This window comes from Melopsittacus undulatus, chromosome 8, assembly GCF_012275295.1.
Source record: "Melopsittacus undulatus isolate bMelUnd1 chromosome 8, bMelUnd1.mat.Z, whole genome shotgun sequence".
NCBI lineage: Eukaryota > Metazoa > Chordata > Aves > Psittaciformes > Psittaculidae > Melopsittacus > Melopsittacus undulatus.
Window position 1 is genome coordinate 15,208,686 of NC_047534.1, and position 22,200 is coordinate 15,230,885.

A 22,200-nucleotide genomic window follows, 5' to 3' on the forward strand; every position below is an offset into this window, starting at 1 on the left:
TCTCACTAGAAATAAAAAATCAGATTTTGAACAGGACCGAAAAGTGCCATTCAAGTACTCACATTAGTAAAACACTATTCATCAAAACTAATAAACGAATATAATTTCCAGGTATTCAAATGCATCTACCTGCACTTTTCTTCTACGTGAACAAATTGAGCAAGGAAACAGTATCTGGGGGACAAATTCAATTAACCATGTAAAACAGGAATTTACCAGAAGACTAGCCAGCCAGTTTTGATTTCAAGAGAAATTTGTGTCATTCTTTTGTCTTAAAGTAACACAGTGTGCAACTTAACACTGAGCATTAGCTTTAAATGTGCTTCTGTACACCACCACCTTGGATTACATCCATGGGTTTGGTCTCACCCATATTGTGAGTTTGCCAGTGGCTCTTGTGGCCATCCAGATTGAATGATTTAATTTAATAATTAGATAACTGTGCTGTAAACTCCTTGACCAGTCAGATGAATGTCCTGCCTTCAAATACACACCTTTGTGGTGCCTTGGAAAACTTTCCACCAGGAGTTTACCTCAGTGTCTTCCCTGTTTTTTTCTTGTACATGTATTACAGGGACAGGTTTAATAGGAACTTGGACTCAGCTATTCAAAGGAATTAGGAGCAAAAGCTTCTTCACTTGCACACTGTGCTTGTAAGGTATAACTGCAAGAGCTTTCTGCCAAAACAGAAAAGCCACACTCAGAAATAAGGGAAACAATGCTAGCCAGGACAACACTCAGTTTGAATCGTATCTATTTATATTTCTATCTTCTGTTTGTAGGAAGTTCTGGTTTTATCTATAATACTATGCAAGTTCCTATAAAAGTAATTTTAATTGTAATATTACTCAATTTCCAAAGAAACCGTTTGGGTTTGTGTTTAGAAAACTTAACTGCCAAGCCCCCTCTGCTGGACGGCAAAATCGTGGTTTCATCCCTGCATGTGAAGACTTCTCGTAAAAGCATTCCAACATACTGCTCAAGTAATTACAGGCTCAGAGTTCTCAACATCATTCTATCTTTCTGTTATTGTTATTTGTCACGAGCTGATCTTTAGAAAAGAGTCAGCATGATCACTGCAAATGTGAGAGTGTCAATCTATTGAAAATTCTTCCTGTCATTGAAAATTCTTCCTTGTGAGCTGTTCAAAAATTGGTCTTTGAAGAATGGCAGTACTTTAAAAATGGCTAGCAAGCCAAGAGAGCGTTGCTGGGGCAGCTGATAGTGCATAGAAGACCTCTTCAGTATGTGGACAAGTGAGCTTTGTGTCCCTGCTCAGCAAGAGGGCAGGCAAAGGTTGGTTCCTTGTTTTCTGGAAGGTGTCTTGACTACTAAGTAGAGGTCTCTCCTTTTTGAAAATGAAGGAGGAGTATTTGTTAGCCAAGAGAGGCTTGGAGATTAACAGCTAGAGCACTCACCTGTGAGTGGGAAACACTGGATTCTGGTGCCTTCTCTGAGTGCAGTTACATATTGTACGCTAAGCAATTATTAGACAAAGTACATAAGTGGTATGTGAAGCTGACCCAGAATTCTGTGGCCCAACCTCAAGGCTTAAAGGCAAGTCCTGTTCTTTTTGTAAGTGAATGGCTCTTCAGTGCCTCTCTGTGAACTGGAGCAAGTTCATGAGAAGACCAGAGAATGTTTCCTTCTATAAGCTTATGGTGAGATCATCTTTTCAAAATGAGCTTGACAAGCATGTCCTTGAGTTCCTTTATGCCAGGAGGGAAACTGAGCCTGAATTTCTCTCATTTAAACCTGAAATGCCCACATTCCCACAAATACCCTCACTGCTAAACTGTTGGAGAAAATTGATGAGATTGAAAAGGTGATGGTACCCCTTTAAAGAAAATGTCTCTAATGAAGTCCCTGAAGGGCTGAGAACTATTTCAAAGCCCTATTATTTAATTTATCTTAAAAAAAATAGGGACAGTTTTCCCATAAAACTCCAACTCTTGCAAAACTGAGAAAAGGAAAAACATACTGAATTCGTGTTTTCTGTTAAAAAATAATTTTTAATGTAATTATATTTCAGATGAAAATGTGAACTAATTAAAGTTTCCTAGAATATACTGTAATATAGCATGTACCCTGATGAGGTTAAATGAGTATTCCCCATGTTTGGAATGGGTTTTGCGCATGCAACATTTTGTGACTGTGCAACATTTCCTGTCTGCTTTGCTGAAAAAATGCCTCCCACGTTTAAGTAATCTGTTGCTTTAGAATTGAAGCACAATAGAGTTCCCTTTCCTTCTGAATTAGAAGGTTTTAATGCGGGGCCTGTGCACACTGAAGGAAAAAGAAAGGAAAGAGTAAGTACTTAAGTCCCAAGCAGTGGGTAATCAGAGACAGCTCTGCAACCAGGGGAGCACTCCTTCCTCCTGAGGCATTTGGCCAAATTAGATAAATCTCAGAATTTTCTAGATCTGCAATCTAGACGTCTCATCCCACCTTCACAGGAATCTTGTGCTTCTATGATTAGAGCTAACCTGCTTCCACAGAGGTAAAACAGTAGCCAGCCAAGCTGTAGCCAGGGAAGGGGGAAGAGAGGCAGAAGCTCCTTTCTCCCTGAGTGGGACGGAAGACCAGGGCTGACCCAGGGTACAACTTGCCACTTTTCAGAAGCCTTTTTGTTCAAATCCTGTTCATTTCTTACCTTTTGAAATGCACAGTCTGCCCATTTATGCAGAGCTGCAACACAAAGATACAACTTCAGAGCTATTAAATTGAGGTGCTATATAGTCAGGCTTTTACAGATAATGTGTGAATGAAAACCAGTGAAATGAAAGCAGTAATGGAAACTTGTTCTTCAGTATGTGCCTGCATGAGAAATAGCTACCAGGAAAGATAAAAGCATTGCTCCTAAATGTTCTGCCTGTAACTTTACTGGTGAAACAACAAAGCAACAGTACACTCTTTCCTACTCACATACCAGGAATTTCATGAGGCTTAATGCAAGATCACAGACCAGAAACTGCAGTTAGAGATCATTGCAAAACTGCAAACTGCTTTGAACTCAAGAACAGAAACTTAAACTTTCCCCACAGTTTAGGAGGGAGAACTTCATGGCAGTGCTGCTTTTATGACAAGTACTCTTTACAAACGTTATCAGTTTGCACTACTCCACAGCTGTGTGAGAAAGATTCCTGAAGTACTGGTGGAAGAAGCTCTATTGTTGTAGAGCTGGGAAATGCAACCTTTAGAATAAATGTATCTATCTATCTTACAGATCAGAGGATGACTGAAAAAGTTTATCTAAGTACTTTCAGTTGTGTTTCTTTGTCTGGAATTTCTGCTCTCCCCAGCCAATCATGTGTGCAGCCATTATCCAAAGTAGTACATTTATAAGAAACAGAAGGGAAAGTAGCCAGAAGCAAAAGGCACATTCACTGAATACTGCCAGCTTTGAGTAAATGGTGGCACTATTTAAATGAGCACTCCTGTAACTGAATTTTCGAGATTTTCTTAATAAGGACTGTTCCTCCCAGCCTTTATTTTGCAAGTCCATTTACAACCATTACTCAGGCTGATACAAAAGAATGTTTAAAGTCTGTAGCATGTCTCAGAAGGCACTGTGTACCATTAGAACAGGACCTAAGTCAGAAGAATCAGTAGCGTGATACCAAGCAGTGCTGGTTTTATAGGTATATACTGTAATTTAATGGGGCCAGCCACAGTATTTCATGAGCTCTATCCACATTATATATGCTGAATCTAACCTATATACCTGAATGTTTAATTTTACCAGGAACTGAGCAGTGACTGGGGCCAACCCGGCTGCATTTGAAAAACATCTGCCATAAGTTATTAATTCCTTCATCCTTGCCATCACCCAGATATTCACCCAAGTACTTGATTTAGCAGAAATGAGTATAAAAGGGGTTGCATCAAATGCCAGTGTGAACACAATACTGAGTGCTTCAGCCCTGTTTGCTCTACTGGTGATTGTTGAAGGCTCTTGTGGTCTGAAGTGGACTGAAACACTGTTGAGTTCCCAGCAATGAAAGAGCCAGAGGTACCAGAATGCAAATAAATCAGTGGTCTGTGTCAGACAATAGGTTCAGCTATTCAATTCTCACTCTGCCTTAAAATCTATGAAAACAATGAAAATGAAAATACTTTACCCACATCCGTTAGGAGTATTTGTTAGTAATCACACTATTCTCTTTTAAGAATTTAGATTAAGTAGTCAGACTAGAGATCTGTAGATGAGAAAAGGGAACTGCTTTATGCCTTTCACTTTCGCTGCAGTTTCTCATAAATGAAGCTGTAACCAGCAACTAAGCTGGAGTACTCTGATGAACTTTACCTTGTAAATTGAGGTTGCATGCCATTAGCAGAGCAACATGTCTTCAAATGCTCCTGTACAAAATCTGAACCTATTTGATTATAAGTGCTTGATGTTTGGAATGTCCGAACTCTAAAATTAGTGTAGGCAAACATTGCACATGTCATACTAGCTCTGCACAGCCACTTCATGCTCTGTGACATTTGCATGAATCTTAGACACTTTCTACACTGAACTGATGTCTCCTACTCAGCTCTTAAAGTATTGACAGTTTCTATTTTGAATAAATGGGCTCTGTTGGCTTTTGCAGTAGAGTGCACTACAGCGAGTCTGGTTTTGTGGGCTTGTCAGGTTTTGAAAATACAGCACACTGCTTTTGCATGTATCATTTATTGCTGCTTTTCATGATAAGCTGAAAGCTTGCTAAAACTTTTGGCTTTAATATTTTCGAATCTCCAAAGAGTTGCTTTTTGGTTGTATTTGAAGAACAAGTTGTTGTTTGGTTTGGAGGGCTGCCCTATATAGAGCAACATTTAGAAACAACCATTGTGTTCTACAATTACTTTTTAGCCATATATATATATTTTTTAATATCACTCAATAATTTTTTAAATTTATTCAGATAAATAAATATTTGTATAGTTGCCTCATTGCAGTCTCCATCACAACCACTAGTGGGTCCTTTTCACAGTTTCTTTGTATGTTCTTCTGGTTCATTTTGTTTTCCTGTTTTAGTTCCTAACAAAAAGGTCTGGAGTCTCACTGGAAGGAGCTGATGCAAAAGTTTTAGCACCAGTAGGTTTACTTGCCTTAGCAGAAACTAAGTACTTGTGGGTCAGTTGTCAGTGATGGTTATTCAACACTTCAGATGTCAGCAATAAAAGTCTGATCTTCATTCCAGAAAGTTCATATTTAACCCTGCATGGGGTCAGATGGGCTTAGTGGAAAGAGATGGGTCTTAATTAGAGAGTTTCAATATAGTGTTTAATATAGGGTTCTGTGCAGACTACAAACTAGAACCTGTGATTAAAATCACTTAAGTCAAGAGGTGGAGGCAGTTTGTGACATTTCAGTGTCAAATTATATTTTAAAATGTGACATTTCCATATGAGTTGTAGAGGTCTTTCTAAGCTGGATTTATGAGATGTCTCCCAGTTGACTCATGCAATCTTGTGTCTTGATTTTTTAACAAAGAAGCCTAAGAATGTGAAAATGTATTTCAGCAATTATACATTGAATGTCCTGATTTAGGAAGAATTCCATGATTTTACTTACCATTTTATACCCTCTCTTAGACCTGTTAAGAGATTAAACAGGCCTTGTATAGCTCATAGACTTATGTGACTTTCATCCAAAATTGACATTATTGTACATGCCAACATCTGTTCATTCCTATCGATTGCTGGGGGAGCAAGTTGCTATTTGTAGGTGGTATAGCAATAAATGTCATGTCTGGGCTTGTAACTACTGCCAGTTTTGAACCTTGCTCTACCAAATGCATGTAATAATGTAAGAGATTGAAAACCAAACTTATTTAGGCCCAAGTCCCTCTAAGTACATAATAGCATGTGAGTGCTATTATTGAGCAGCTTTAAACAAAAGTTTCACTGCTGCTGATTTCCTCTTCATATGTTTTTTTGCATTTTCAGTCATTCAGCTGTTTGTTCTGACTTCATGCTCCACCTCCCTGCTGCAGAGCAGCACAAGGCCTGTGTTCCTTTGGCTACAATTTTAGCTCATGCTTTCTGAAATACCAAGGCCAGTGCCTTCCCTCTCAGCACTTAGCAGCATTCTTCCCATTTAAGACCATTTCTGCTTTTCATCCCAGTATTACTGCCAGCACCAGGTGAGTGTGGAGATCAGTTTTTCAGCATCCCAGAAAATAAATGCAGCCATTTTACATGGAGATTCTTTGACCTCTGAGCAAAATTTAGCTAAGGACAGCCACCACATCTGTGTCTCTGGTGATGCTCCATGGGATTACAAGTAAAAAAGCATCAGTTAAAACATGGGGAATAGTGAGAAATATTCACTTTTCACATGAGTTTTCAGTTGCTAGAAAACAGCTGACTGGTCTGCTTGGCTGTGTGCCCTGCAGCTGCAACCAAACTGCTATCAAATGTCTGTCTGCTGGAGACTCTACAGAACACTCCCTCACACAGCGAGGTGTGTGCTGAGTGTGAGATTGGTACAAAATTCTCAAGTCCTTGTATGGAAGCTTTGAACTGCTTTCAATCCTGTTCTAACCTTTTATTAATTTCAAATTACCTTGACTGGTAGTGATGTAGCTGTGATGGTTTCAGTTTAAACAAGATAAGGCAGGTAGAGAAGGATGATCTCTTTGATCAGACCTAAAAAAGATCTTGCCTTCTTGAAATTTTGACTATTAGTAAAAGTCTCTCCCTTCTAAGCAGCAGAAATTCTTTCATAAATCTTCAAACAGGCCTTGAATATTGCAGAACCCTGCCAGTGGATTCTCTGCAGCAGCTGGAACATCTCAGCCTTACTGGCCTCTATTTATATTTCTAATGTTTGATTTCAAGTTTCAAAAAATAAAATGCCAGCCTTCTGGTTACTTTTCTTTAGGAAAATTAGTCTGCTGTCACTCCACTGGACAAACTGGATGCTGACAGTGCTGATCAGAGCTATATTTATGCAAAGCCAGCAGCTGTCAAGGGAGGATACTGTAATCCGTATTCCTCTACACTGGTTATAGGGTCTCTCCAGTCCTGTTAAGTTTCTCCTAAACATCCAGTTCTTTTATGAAGTGAAATGAAGTCAGAAAGGCTGAATGACTGAAGTCTCCTAGCTACTGGCTTCACTTCAGTCAGGACAAAGATATAGTGCTTTGGATGACATTCATACTTCCTGTTTAAAAGATGTTATGTTTTTCTTGAACAGGAGTTTGAATAAGCTCATCTGGAAGCCAGCTGTACATCCTATTTCCAGAGCAGCAAGCAATACCAGTAAAGACTATGATTATCCTTTTTGTTTTTTTCTGTCATCATGTGATAGTCCTATTCCATAGAATGCTGATCTTTTTTCTGGTTACTTGCCAGCATAGTTATAGCATGGAAAGAAATAAACAGGTGACACCCACTTCTGTACAATGTGCCTAGAGCTCTCTAAGTATTCTTTGTAAAGGAGATGAGTCAGCTAAGCTGGAGAGCACTGCTGTTTTCACAGCCTGTAGGTTACTGTCAGTAGGGACGTGTGGTGAGTGACAGGAACTGGTTAAGTTTGCGTGATGGTGAGAGCAATGAAATAATTTCTCATGTTAGGGCTGGCTGTACAAGCTGTTTCCACTGAGGAAGTGCCTGAGCCAGATGATGTTTTTCCTCTCTTTTTCCAAGAGATACTGGGTGCAACTGGCATCTCTGGCAGCTGCAGGAAGATTCTGACTGTAATCCTCTACTGACTCCCCTGAGCATATGCTAACATGTAACGTATAGCACCTGTATTAGGTTCTCATAAAAGAAGAGCGCGAGAGGGTGCTTGTGAAGGCTTTACTTGATAGCATTTACCACATTCATCTTATTTTAGAGTGAGTCATCTGCAGTTTTGGCAGGATGACACTACAGGAGAGGCCAGATTCTTGTTGTTAGTAGTCATATTATGATGGCTGTCACTCACATTTATCTGCCTTGTCCAAGTTACTTCTAAAGCTTACCTGCTAACTAAAGCTTTGGCAGGTTGCACCTAGAGTTTTCCTATTTCAGCAGTTGACTTGCCTGGCTCCAGGTCTTTTGAAATTGCTGCTCAAACATAATTTAGTATCCATATGCCAGACTGATCAGTCCCAAGGCATAAATTACAAGCAGGTGAAGTTCAGGTTAGGGATGCAAATATGACCAACTTCTGACCCATTAATTTTATCCCATTGATGCATTAATTTCAAACCATTAATTAAATTCAATGATTATAAGGTAGACTAAACAAAAAGATAAACGAAGGATGAGGATGGTTTTCCAGACTTCATCCAGCATGTCAACTTAGAATCATAGAATAGTTAAGAGTTAGAAAGGACCTTAAGATCATATAGTTCCAATCCCCCTGCCATGGGCAGGGACACCTCACACTAAACTATGTCATCCACGGCTCTGTCCAACCTGGCCTTGAACACCATCAGGGATGGAGCATTCACAAACTCCCTGAGCAATCCATTCCAGTGCCTCACCACCCTCACAGTAAAGAATTTCTTCCTTATATCTAACCTGAACTTCCCCTATTTAAGTTTTTACCCATTACCACTTGTAGAGATAGCACTACAGACCCTGATGAAGAGTCCCTCCCCAGCACCCTGTAGGCCCCCTTCAGATACTGGAAGGCTGCTAAAAAAATAAAATAAATAAAAACATGTCCACATTGCATCTATTATGCAGTACAAAACACCAGGAAACAAGTGAATTGTATATTCCTGTGATTGCTTCGTGTAGTTCTGTGTTCAATACAAGAAAATAAGCATAAACTAGGGTGGTCTCCCAGAGGTGAAACTTAAAGTTCTTCTCTGTGCTAAAATTAGTCCTTGAGTGAAGTTTCATATGAATACCAGGGAAAGGAAGACCGTTTGTCTCAGATCCCTCTTCTTACTTATGGAGTTTTTACAAAGTATTGTCTTCTTCTTCCTGTCATGCTTAGCTCCTTAGCTGCTTCCTCTTACTGAAGGAGGAAATAAAAGACACAATCATATCACTTTGCAGTTTACTCTGTGACTGTGGGCAGCCAGTGTCTGCAGCAGATACTAACACAGAGCAGCAGGTTGCAGCAGGTGAGGAGCTGCCCCATCCCACTCAAGTCCCTTAGCTTCTGGGCTACCACAAACAAGATTTTCTATAGGATGTGTTTTATGGGCATCTGTGGGCCATTCTGACATTGCCATTATGATCCATGTATTTATCAGCTACACACTTTGTGACTTTTCTTCCATTCATCTGTGGAGCTTCCAGGTACCCTTGTTTCTAAAGCAAGTATGTAGAAAACATTAAAATTATTTTAACTATAAATATCGATTGGATTCCAATTCTTAAAAAAAAACAAACAAACAAAAAAACCCCAAAAAACAAAAACCCAAACTCAAACAAAAAAAAAAACCCACCAAAACCAACAACCAACTTTTTTTGAAACCCAGTTAGTGACTTCTCAGTACTAGGAAAGAGAAACTGAGAAATAAAACTGAAGAAGGGGGCCTACAAGGATGCTGGAGAGGGACTTTTCATCAGGGACTGTAGTGATAGGACAAGGGGCAACAGGTTCGAACTAAAACAGCAGAAGTTCAGGATACATAAAAGGAAGGAATTCTTTACTGTGAGGGTGGTGAGGCACTGGAACAGGATGTCCAAAGAAGTGGTAAATGCTCCATCCCTGGCAGTGTTTATGGCCAGGCTGGATAGAGCCTTGGGCAAGATGGTCTAGTGTGAGGCATCCCTGCACAGGTCAAAGGCTGGAACTAGATGATCTTGGGGTCTCTTCCAACCCAAACCATTCTGTGATTCTATAAGAACCTTTTCTGTAAACACTGACCAATGGACTGGGAGGGTGATCTTTTTTAAAACTCTTCAGGGTAGAATGAAAGATTGTAAAATATCAGAATTTCTGGCCAAGAGAGAGAAGAATTTTTCTGCTTGTGTATCAGCCTTTTACCAAAACTAGAGAGGGGGGCAGCGAATTGGTTCCATTTTAAGTAGTAATGTCAGTGAGAGGGTGAAACGGTCTGAGTTGGAAAGAAAATTTCAAGTTGCTGATTCTTTGAAAATCTCTGTTCATGGGTCAGATTTCTAAGTTCTCTTGACACCATACCAGCAAAACAGTGCCAGAGTAATTGAGGAAGATCTGGCTTCTGCTGCAGTCTGGACACAGTCTGGACTGTGTGTAGTCTGACCTTTTTTACCTGTACTGTGACAGCATCTCGTGCATGTCAGTGTGAGGAATAATGTCCTTGAAGACTGCTTTGAAGAAAGGCACATATTGTAGCAGCGGGCAGAAGAAGATTCCTTCTTTTTAATCTATGCAAACCAAAACTCTGTCTCACCCAGCATGCTCTCAGAAAATGTGCTCAAGTTTAATCCAGTGTGATTTACAGCCTGCCAGCCACCTACTCATTGCCTTTTCTGAGTGCTGAGGTTCCTCTGCTATCCTTAAATCAGGATGAACGCTGTGGGATCATCTCCAGAAAACAGTCTGCTGAGGCATCAGACATTTTCCTTGCAGTTGCACAATGTGTCTCTATGCTGAGCTGAGCCAGTTCTTTGATAAGACCTTTGCGGATAATTCAGTATAACTTCACATTTTACTAAAAGATAAGGATTTTCTGGTTTAGGAACACAAATCCGTTTCTTGGTGCAGATCACCAGTGCTTTTGCTCTTCTTATAACAGTTTCTTCAAGGAAAATCTTTTAAAAGGGACGTTTTAGCCTCTCCTGGAGATTACACCCTTGTAGGGGTCCTGCCTTCATCTGTACATTTAATGGCTTAATAATCATTAGACCCTCCTATTATACAGTAACAAATAGGAATACAATACTTTTATCAATATTTGGCACAATTAATTTTTTTTTATGTGAAACTAAATATTGATGCTGTCAAGTGACTACAGCTTAGGGGCATAAATTACAAATACTCCCGCGAGCCTTGCTCAAATTTGCATTCATATACAGTAACCATCTAATGTCTTTCTATTCCTGTAAGCCATATGATTTGATTGCCAGATTACATGATTCTGTATTGTGCTTAGATGTTTTTACTGTTATTACCAATACTATCCTTTATTCTTACTGTAAATGGTAACAAAGTTAACTGCTTCCTTACCCTATAAAAGGAATAAAGTCCTATTTACAGAATGTCTCTAAAAAGAAAATATCTCTGTAAAAAAGATATACTGAATAAATAATTCATAACATGATGGGTAACTAAAAAAAAAAAGGCCTTTCAATGTATTTTGCTACTCAAAACACAACCGGAGATTTAAAATAAAGTAACTGACTATTTTAATGGAGAACAAAGTCTGCTTTAAAGAACTATTGCAGGGGAGTCAAGTCTCTGTGCATTTTTACCCATTTTGCACTTTTGTAGGTAACAACTTGTGAAACTGAGGAATCTGTCCCCTTGATTTTCCTAATTGGTTTCTTTTTCTTCGTTCTGCCCTCCTGTTCTTTCATTAGCTTATTTCTTGGCCTATTTTCTAAATGAAATGTCAATCCACCCACCCAAAGGAAACCGTAACATTTCAAGGATTTCAGATTACAGCAAAGCCCGTCTGCAATTTAAACAGCAAATAAATTCTTAAAGGCCTTGGAATTAGTCTCCCAGCTTAAAGCTTTCATTAAAAACTTAAAATTTTCACTGCATTATGCTTCAGATAATATACAATAAAAATATATCCTGAAAGCATCCCTGAGGAAATCAACATGTGCATTTTCTTTTTCCCCATGAAACTGGAGGATCTTCATCAATTGAACAGTAAATGTGAAGTCATCATTTCTTGCTAGGCACTGAAGAAATGCTGCATGAAACCACCTGGGAGGGCTCGGACAGCCTGTGTGGAGGTGCAGGCCGGTAACCGTGTGTCCCTCTGGCCCCTGCTGCAGGCGGCCTGGCCTCACACAGGTGGTGTTGGGACGCAGCAGAAGTTCTGCTCAAACCAAACCGCTGGGTCAGCTGTTCGCTGTTTTTTTGCGGAGTCCATCTCGGGCTGATCTGAGGTGAAATGATTTAGGTGGGGCTCTTGCTACGTCCCCCGGTGGAAGGGGCTGCTGGCCGCGGGCAAGCCCTGGAGCAGCCGTGGGCTTGTCGGGAGGAGGCGAAGCCCCTGGGAGCGGACTGCCTTGACCGCAGTTTGGACCGAACGCAGCACACCCCGACAAGTACTTTATTTCCCATACAAGCCTTTTATTTGTTTCTAACGCACAAGTGCTGGCTGCTCGTGTCCAGTGTTGAAGGAGGGGTGCTCGTGCTCTCTCTGCCCTCATCGGCGACTGGTTTACCGCACCCGTGCAGCTGCGGGCCAGGAGCACCATCTCGATCACAGCGCCGCTCCTCTGAATGCCGCCCTCTGTGTGGCGGTGAAACGCGGGGTGCAGCTCAGCCCCCACGTAAGCGGGACCTTACCCCCATCTTTATGTCTAAGTTCTGGGGCCGGTCTCGCCTCCCCACCGGAGGCCAGGCCCCCCCCTCGCTCCCCTCCGCCGCCGGTGCCCCGCTCGCCAACCTCCCGCCGGCCGTTACGGCGCCGACGTCGTCTGCCGCTGGGGCGGGGCGTGCGCCGCTTCCCGCCTTTCACGTCTCCTCCCTCAGCGGCCGCGAGCGGCAGCGTCCTCCCGGTGCACAGCATGGCCGGCGGTGCCCCGGGCCCGCCGGTGAAGGTGCTGGCCGCCCAGCTGCGGGGCGCGGTGCGGGGTGCCGGTGGGACGTGGCAGTTGGTGCGGGCGGAGGCGGGCCGCGCACCGCTGTGCCTGCGGAACGTGTGGATGCAGGGCACCGTGCTGGAGGTGGAGCGCGGCGGCGGCCGCGGCGGCTCGGCCCGGCTGCATGATGACAGCGGCCCCTTCACCGTGCTCGGGGTGGAGGAGGTGCCCAAGGGGCGGCCCTGCCTCAGCGCAGGTACCGGGAGGCGGGCGCGGTACACAGCCCCTGCGGGGCTCTTTCCCTTGCATCTTGGGCCATCACTTGCGGCTTTCCTGGCTCGTGTGCACGGGGGTGCAGCTGCTCCCCTTGTCCGAAAGCGGGAGGCTTGCAGGCAGCGGGTGTGTGTCGAATACGTGCCTGGGCACGCAAAGCAAGCGCAGCTACACAGGCATCATTTCACATACACCGGCCTTCCTACAAGAGGCATCCTGAAAAAGCTGTGCTGCTATGGCAGTCAGAAGCAGCAGCGTGCGCTGCCGCAGGGGAGCATGTTTGTGTCTGTCAGTACAAAGACGTGGCCTTCCCCTACGAGTTCCAGTAAAGATCGGGCCTGTTTTCAGTTCTTCACAGTTAAAGCCAAAGGTCAAAGTGGGATGTTGCAGAGAGGAGCTGCAAGTGTAGGAGCAAGGATAGTATTCATTTGTTTGTTTATTTACTTTTTTCTTCACCAGCACTGCTAATTCAAGTGAACAAGTGCTGGACAGCAGCATTGCAGGAGTTGTGGTACAAAACAGTCTTGTCGCTTAATGTTCAGTCTTCTGAATTGCCCTCTCTCGTGGAAGGAGGAATTTTGACTCTTAGTGGATGTGAAAATCTAGCAAAATACTGTAAAACAGCTGTACAGATCATGAAGCCTTTTTCAGAATTCAGAAGCAATCTTAGTTCCTTGAGTTTTCTTGCAAGCTTTCATTCAAACTGTTTAACTACTTGGTTTAAAATACTTAGCTTTCTGAATTAAAATAGAGACTAATTAGATTTCACACTTTCTTGGGTTTTTAGGGAAGTACGTAATGGTGATGGGTGTGGTGCGGTCCTGCAGTCCTGAGCCTGTGCTTCGAGCAATAAAGATGACAGATCTTTCTGAAAACCCAGTGCACAAGGATATGTGGAGCCTCGAAGTGGAAGATTTGCACAGAGTCATCCCTTAGATATTTTTTCTTCTGCCAAAAATAACTGGAAATGTACTTTTTTATTATTCCCCCCCCCCATCTGCTGCAGAGCATTGAGCCATTCTGTGTATTTGCAGCTTCAAACAAGCACCAGTCACTCTCCTGGAGTAAACCAAGGTGAGAAGTCAGGCTCAGAGTTAAGTGGAGGGATCAGTCATATCTGATAATAATCACAGTGTACATCTCTTTCACAGTCTCTTTTTATACCAACAGCTTTGAGAAACACTTGATGTACTAAGATGCCTGTGCTATTAAAATTACTACATTTCTACATATATTAGTTGCTGTTTCTAGGCCCATGTTTAGATAGCCGTTCCTGTAGTGGTGTATTCTTGGCAGCAAGGGCTGAACAGAACTCGTGTTGCCAGGTGAATTCAATACATGGAATGAAGGCAAAATGCATTTCAGTCTGTTGAGGTTGGGGTTGGAAAGAGCATCTTCACCTGTTTTCTCTTTCAGTAATAACCATAGCAGCAAACTCTTTCTAAGACAGATGTCTCTTTCTAACTGTAAAAGCAGAGTCTTGTACTTAAACACCTCTCTGGTTTCTGTGTTTCTGAAAGTGGCACAGTGATAACCCCTGTGTTCCAGCGAAGTGAGAATAGCTGAAAAGACGTGATGCAGGATTCCTTGGAATAGGTTCTCTGGCTTCAAGATGCAAATACTTTTACTACCTCATGAAACAAGCTTGCTACGCCTAAGTGTATTTTTCTCTTTAGAGATTTCCTTTCTTGTTCCAAGCTATGCTATTTTTAGTTGTTTACATCATTCTTACATATATTTAAATCTTTCTTTCCTCCTGTAGAGAAAAACCTCAAACTCAAACAAACCAAACCCCATATAAATGATGAAATCTGATAAAGAAAAACCTTTCAAAATCAAGAGTTGTTGCTACTCTTTTATCTTCCCTCTTGTCTATAGAGAATTTGAGTCCTAAAGATAGCATTCCATTATCCATGTGATACAGCTTCGTAGTTTGGGACTCTATTGTCCAGCAGTAGTTACGTTAATTAGGAATGCATACAGGAAGGGAAGATGTGCTCTAATTGTACTCTGAACATTTGAAGATGAGAATCCAGTGGGAGCAACTAAATTTCAAAACTGGGGGATTATGTTTTCAAAGTGCACGGAAATGAAATGCTGTTTTCAGTAGATCTTTAAATGAGACCTTTACAGATGAAGGGCTGGCTTTCAGAGTGCAATCCCAGTCTTGAGATCAGTATTCCAAAGCAGGCCACATTAGAGGCACTCACATAATGGACATCTTGTGCTCCAAGACCTTGCTGACAAAATGCCAAAACATACATACATACATAATTTTGGCAGTCTGGGTTTATTTATTGTTTTTAATGCTGGGAAAAAAACACAACAAAACCAAGCAACAAACAAAACACTTGTGGAATGTTGTAGCCTTGCAGGAATGATCCACATGGTCAGGATATTGGCTGGCAACTTTTTACCTAGCAATAGATACTTTTCCATTTGCCAGGAACCTGAAGCTCATTGCATGTAAATTCACCTTGCCATGCTTTCTAACTAGGCAGTGAAACCCTGAAAATAAAGAGCTGAAAGGTCTGCTGCATCCTTGCTGGTGTCAATAAATCTGTGGCAAAATTAAATATGGCTTGTAGCCCTGTTGGTGAATGCAGAGTATAGTGGTTGTCATGAGTAAAACTACTGTCAATCCATCTGGCAGTGATGCATATTCACTGCATGCATCCAAAAACTTGCTTTTCTGTATAAGTGGGTTGTATGTACAGCAGGCTGGAATGGATCTGTAAAGGATTTTTTTGCATCTTTCACCACTCTGCCATTCAGAAGCTCATGAGTCCAAAGCACCTGGGGTTTCTTTGCTTGCCAACAGTCAGTACCAAACACAATAAGATCTAGATCCCTTCACTGCTTGACTTATGGTGTTTTGGTATCTTGTCTGGATCTGTACTGTGCACTTTACCTCCCTAAACACATGAACTGGCTCTACTCCGCCTGGCAAGTTTTTCATGTTTCATCAGCACAAAGCTATACGTGTTCGCTTGACAGTTAATGGGAAGGAGAAATGTTGTTGAACTGAAGTACTACTTCAGAAAGGCCTGCAATTACATTAGTGAATATAAAGGGTTGACATTAGTTTAAAAGTTTTAAAGGGTTTTAAAGCCAACACTGGATGCTTTTGTGACAGTTCTCAGTAAAAGTGCTTTCCTAGGAATTCAAAGCAAAAGGCAGTCTTAAGAAAGTCGAATGCTGAGTTTCTAAACAAAAGACTTCTAGTGATTGCTCATGAGTGGCTGATGCTTCTTATGGCTGTTGGTAGCTTCAAGTACCACCCAAGACTGAGTGCCTCATCTCTGGGTTTCCAGAGTTTGGCACTGTAGTGCTCTATTGAGCAGTGTGAATTCTCCCTTTTCCACATCTTAACTGCAGCAGGTGGAGTGTGTTTGTGGGTATTAGTATGAGGACTTACACTGTCTTCCCCTGTAAGTCCCAGTGAGGATCAGTTACAGCCTGTTAGTCCTGCTCTGTATAACAGTGCTTTGCCCAGACTTCTGTTGCTGGTATAATGCACTGTTCATGGTTGATGTGGTAGGTGTGTGTCAGGGATCACATTTAGAACCCCAGGGCACAAAGGGCTGTGGTTTCTGTTGCCTGAAGTGCTGGCTCTATTGCTGCTCAGTGTGCACCAACCTGCACCCCATGCTGACAAGTCTGCTGCTGCCCTTCATGGGCATCAGGTGTGGGTTGGAGGGCCAGTGTGAGTGCTTGCCTTGCTCATCAGTATCTGTACACAAACCATGCAGTTGCATGACCTGGGAACAGCTCAGAGACATCTATCAATGTGCTGAACACCATGGCTGTAGCTCAGTATGTTCACTGGTGGTTAAATGGCTTCTCTGTATGCAGCTTCTAGGGGATCCCTTATCTACACCTACCCCAGTGTTGCAGTCAACAGCTAATACAGTTTAAACACTTTCTTTTCTGTATTGCTGTATCCCTGACTGCACTGCCCTTAGTTGAAAAGTAAAGCTCTTCTAGATCTTTTGCTCTACTTGTTGACATTGTATTTTGTTCCTGTAGCTGTCATCTCAGTATTTTTTCAAAGGTGTTTGGTGTGCTCAGCATGCATTAAGTGACTGGGGAAAAGATGATGAGGTTTTTAATTAACTGGTGTAAATACTTTTTAACTTTCAGAAATACTGCATACAATTTTGGCTTCATTATAAAACATCTCTCTAAGTAAGCAGTTATAAAATCGTTACACAGGAGGGCCTCATTTCCACCATGTTTTTACAGCAGCATCTCCTACCTCTTGTAGGAATTCTTCCTGATCTGTGTTAGAATCATGTTTTACTTGCATTTGTGTAAAACTAGTGTCATTGTTGAGGAAGCAAGTGCAGTTGAAAGCAGCACACAAAGGGTACCTGAGGGCATCTGCTACTTTGTCTATGTGAACTACGGGAGGTGTTTAAACCCAGCTGGTTGCAACTCTGTAGAACAGTACAACTTGCTCTGAATAATCAGTAAAAACAAATTCCAGCATAAAAATAAGCAAGTCAAAAGTTTATTAACAATTATTTCAATGGTTGCATATTATGCAAAATTGCCTGAAGGATTCTGAAGCATTACAATTTACTAAGGAATAATTGTGTTTCTGGTATTGTGTGGAGAAAATGTAATGCTTTTTTTTATCAACAGGACCTACACTATAGAAAGTAATTTAACAGGTAAAACATTTTCACACATCGATCAGTAGCACCTTAACACTACTCTGTAGACAGGATAGGTATTGTTCACCCCTTCCAACATGTAAACTAGTTTCTGAGAAGGGGGTTAGTTCACAAGACACAAAGGGAGACTGTGAAGCTGATGAACAGATACCAAGAAGGCTGGTTCTCATTTAACAATGTACATGGTAATAAGGGAAAAATCAACCAGAACAGAAATGAGAAAATGATTTAAAACTTTCAGTTATTTAACCATCTTACTTCTTGCTTAGCCTTCTTGGGTGCTGGGGCACTTCCCTGGAAAAAGGGCACTTCCTCCAGAATTTACTGGGTAGCTCAGTTACAGTTCTGGAGAAAAAGGAAGTCAGCATCTCTGCCCAGCTCAAAGCTTACATGCTGCCTTCACAGAGGAGCCCACTTGTACCAGTCTTCACTGGCAGAGACCTTTTGTCATCTTTACACATATTCCTGCTGCGGTTCAAGGCTTGTCAAGAAACACCTTTGCCACTGAATGGGAGGTTTATTTTTTTATTCAAGTAACTGATAATCTTATGTCCAATTTCTTTCCATCACTGTACTGAAATCATTCCTCTTACCCCAGGTGTTTCTGGGTGAAAAGCTTTATTTCTAGACTATATATGATTCATTACACTCATAGTGCTAACACAAATTCATTCCCACTTTTACTGGTCTCCCTGCTATTGCTTCTAGCTTGTCTACCTTAATCAGTTGTTTTATTTTGGGTGCTAAAAGGGTTCTTAAATCTTCAGGGCTGGTATCTGCCATTCAGAAGTGGCTCAAGCTGAAATGAAAAGGAGATGAAATCCAGTTAAAGAGTTAGTGGTTACTTGAAAGATGGAAAGAAACAAGTGACATGTAATACAAGCTGTTACTATGCTGAATTACAAGAAATCTATGAAGGGGGAAAAAAGCATCAAATATATTCATGACACTATAAAGAAGCTGTGGGGCAAAGTACCTTAGCAGTTTAGATACTGGTTTAGCTACACTAAACTGAAATAAAGATGTATGGTTCTTTATGTTTGATGATAAATTCACCTTTAGGAGGAAAAGAGCAACATTACTGCTAAGGTTTATGGGCTTTGGCTAGTTCAGCTAAGCAGATCCTTGACAAGAAATGCAATGGTAGCTGTTTGTGTCCAAAATGTTCTCTTCTGCTCTCCTGACCTTGGCCAGCTGTCAGTTACAATGCATAACCGGCCTGGCCATTGCAAATGCTTCCACAGTATCAGACCTAATGCTCCGCTGCTGCAGTCTGTGCTGTGGCACTTCCTTCTCTTTACTGTGTTTACATATTTGAAGACTTAAATCATGTCCTTCTTCAGCCCTTCATTTTGCTCCCACAGAGAGACCTCTGGACTTCTATCAACTATTTTACAACTAAATCATGGTGTTCAAAACTGGACACATAAAACAAGCTAAATAGAGAAGAAGTATTTCTTTGGTATGTTTATGCATGTGTACATCCCCAGTGCACACTGCTTGTTTAATAGTATGTTCTTCTTGTTATCTGAGCTTGTTATTACTGCAGTTTCAATCCCTTTTCTCAGAAAACCAGAGGACTTCAAGTCTTTTGGCTACTGAGCCATTCTAAACCTCTGGTTCCAATTGAATATTCAGGCTCAGATTTAACAGAATTTATATTTCAATTTCTGTGTTGAAGAGTTTATATAAACAACTGGAGCTAAAACCACTTATTGCCTATAAGATACCACCCAGAAATTTTATGGTCACCTACTGCTTACACACTGGCTGACCTGAATACATAAGGCAGATAAGGACAAGTGGAATTACTACTGCATAGGTAAGTCTATGCCTGTGAGACACTAATGAACATACTGGCTGTTCTTATTCTAGGTTTTTATTTTATGGCTAACACAATAATCTACAACTATGGGATAGTTGTTCCTATATTTACTGGGTAACAATTCAACAAATACTTGTAAATATATATATATTTTTTAAGCATATCACAACTGTTTGTAGTCAAGGAACTCTTTTGAGGTAGTAGTGAGTTTACAAAGGCAAATGAGTAACATTTTATTGCATATATTAAAAACTCCACCCTGTCTCTCATAATAAGCCACACCAGGAGATGCAGCATGGAAGTTAGTGTTTCCTTTCAACCAAAAGTATAACTCCTATTCTGCATGTTTCAGTTATTAGAGTAAACGTTTCCATTGCAGTCCTGCAAAAATGTGATTACATCTGAAGTTATTACTTGGGCAGGTGAATCAGTAATTAGTATGACAGTAATATGTAAGTGTGTTTCCTTTCATGTGCTCATTCACTGAAAAAATACAAGCATGTAGCAAATTTCAGAGAAGCTCTGTCCTTTTTTTTGATCTAAACTAAGGAGTAACAGAATGCAGATGAATAAAAAAGTAAGTTTCAACTGTCTCAAGACAGCAAGATGTGAATAGCCTGTATCACTTAAGGGGTACAAGTTATCATAGTTTAGTTATCATTATTTATATAGCAATTTGTAGTCAGTAAGTAGCAGAATTCAAAGAAGGTAGTGTATGCAGAATAGCCAGTGCAGAAAGCACTTAATAAAAAAAAAGTGTAGGCAAGATGTAGAGTGCAAATTAGTGACTATATGTAATACATGAAACACCCAACACACGTCCATCCTGAAGCCATAAGGTGTCTCACACAGGTTACTGTGGTGCTCTAGCAAAGACAGGGGTTTGTCCCTTGGGGACTGACACTCCACAGCAGCCAAGCTGGACTGGAGTACAGTAACACATACTGGAAATGGCAACTATCCAGCTGCAGTGTGTAGCAGCTGTGGTATCTCTGAGGAAAATTAGGGGAATAAATTTTACTACTAGTGGGTATGTTGGGGCTGGAGACTTACACAGGACTTTTCTTTACACAAGAAGAATAATTGTCTTAAAATGCTGTACTTCCCAAGTAATACGGGTGCATTCAGCAGCACACATTTCCTTTAGAGAGTAAGTTTCCTAGTCTGGTTTCTGCAACAATGTAAGGATCCATAACTAACTCAGACAGTAACACCAGAAATGGGCAAGGTTAGTAATGGCAAAAATTTCAAGCCAGTACTAATGCTCTTTTCAGCCTTCTGTGTATTTTCAGATTCCTGGAAGATGTTACCCAGGTGACAGCTGCATTAAATACAAGTACTGATAATCTTGAAATCCTAGGTTAAGTTTAAAAGGTAGATCAATTTCATTGAAAAGTACAAAACCAGGTCACTGGTTCAGGGTCTCTATATAATATGTATTATTGTTAATGGGGATCCAAATGCATTATTCAGACAGAAAATTGAAACAAAAACAGTATCTGAGCAGTGGAACACCTGGGGACAGTCACACCATACTCTGCCAGTGTCCTGCCTCCTGCATGGAGTGAGGAGGCAATAAGCAAGGCAGTGGGAGCAAGCATTGATGGCTGTGGTGCACTTCTGAGAGAGCAGTGAGAAGGAGGAGGTAAAGAAGAAGCAAGAGGAATAATTCCAGGAATAGGTTCATTTTTGCTTGAACCCACAGTCAGATTCACTGATGGCTTTTTTCCTCTCATGTGCTCTTGAATAACAGACGTGTAAGTATTGGAGCAATGCAGACAGCATGTTCTGGATGAAAGGAAATGAAACTTACCACTGAGGAGGAATTTCTACAGGGACAAAGTTTTGGTTGCACAAGTGAACAAAAGCTGCTGCTAAACTGCAGGCAGCCTTCACCTCATGTGATCCACAGGAGTCATAAGTGCACATGCTGTAGAATGGTGCAGGGTCCACCTTTAACACAAAGCAGTTGTTAGAGGAAGTGCTGTGCAGGACATACACGCATCTCTTCTGGAGATGGTACTCTGGCCACACACCTCCAGGGAAACTGAAATGGAAGTTTGATTTGTGTCATCCCTCCCCCTACTCTGATAGGGACTATCGCAAACTTTTAGTCCCTTCCCAATATCAAGTGGTTGACCTGTACTGCCAAATCCAGACCTGTATACTAGAGCACTGCAAAGCCATGCCACTACCTCATGGATGTCAATGTATGTTATGGTGTGTTTCTGTCTGAACTGTTCTGATTATTTCTAAAAGTTATCTGTAACTAAATTCCTGTATCCTTGCAACAATTACGTGTACCCCTTGGAAGTGTGGCATCTGGTGTGCGGGTAGTCTTTGATGGCCGGAGTTATACTTACAACTTTGAAGCAGTTCCGAAGAAGGGAATGTGGTTCCTCAAAAAACACTTTACAGACTTTTTGCTTATTTGGACATGGCTCCGCTTTCTTCTGTACAAGCCTGCAAGTGTTCACCTAGAGAAACGGAATCACTCAAGTTGTTTGGTTGGTTGGTTTTTAAACATCGGTGTGCTGTGATTTCTTCACATTTCCAATGGGAGATGGTTTGGAGGAAGACAGGGGCAGCTCAGTTCTCTGGTTAACATTTACTGTTCATTAACATTGAGAAGTAACCTTGCACTCTTGCTAAACAAAACGGTCTCAAATATTACATACTATGGACACTAGTTCATTTTCTGTTGATTTTGTTATTCACTGAAGGATTTTGGTGTGGCTGCTGACACAGTTATTTGACCAGTTGTCTTTTATTATGTATGGCAGGTCAGAGTTGTGCTTT

At 41.3% G+C, this 22,200-nt stretch overlaps 2 protein-coding genes across 2 annotated transcripts in view; one reads left to right on the forward strand and one right to left on the reverse strand.

Moving 5' to 3' along the window:
* The first annotated feature begins 12,574 nt into the window (after window positions 1–12,574).
* On the forward strand, window positions 12,575–14,129 carry RMI2 (RecQ mediated genome instability 2). Its single transcript, XM_005150693.3, has 2 exons — window positions 12,575–12,880; window positions 13,685–14,129. The coding sequence occupies exons 1-2, from the start codon at window positions 12,610–12,612 to the stop codon at window positions 13,831–13,833; spliced, it is 420 nt and encodes a 139-aa protein (XP_005150750.2). The 5' UTR covers window positions 12,575–12,609; the 3' UTR covers window positions 13,834–14,129.
* A 3,259-nt stretch (window positions 14,130–17,388) lies between these two features.
* LOC115946768 (uncharacterized) overlaps window positions 17,389–22,200 on the reverse strand; it is a 99,837-nt gene continuing 95,025 nt past the window's right edge. Inside the window, exons 66-68 of the mRNA XM_034065378.1 lie at window positions 21,765–21,878; window positions 21,215–21,354; window positions 17,389–18,375 (exon numbers count right to left, since the gene is read on the reverse strand). Coding sequence (XP_033921269.1) covers window positions 18,360–18,375; window positions 21,215–21,354; window positions 21,765–21,878 — 270 coding nt within the window. The 3' untranslated portion in view covers window positions 17,389–18,359. The remainder of the gene's footprint in view (window positions 18,376–21,214; window positions 21,355–21,764; window positions 21,879–22,200) is intronic.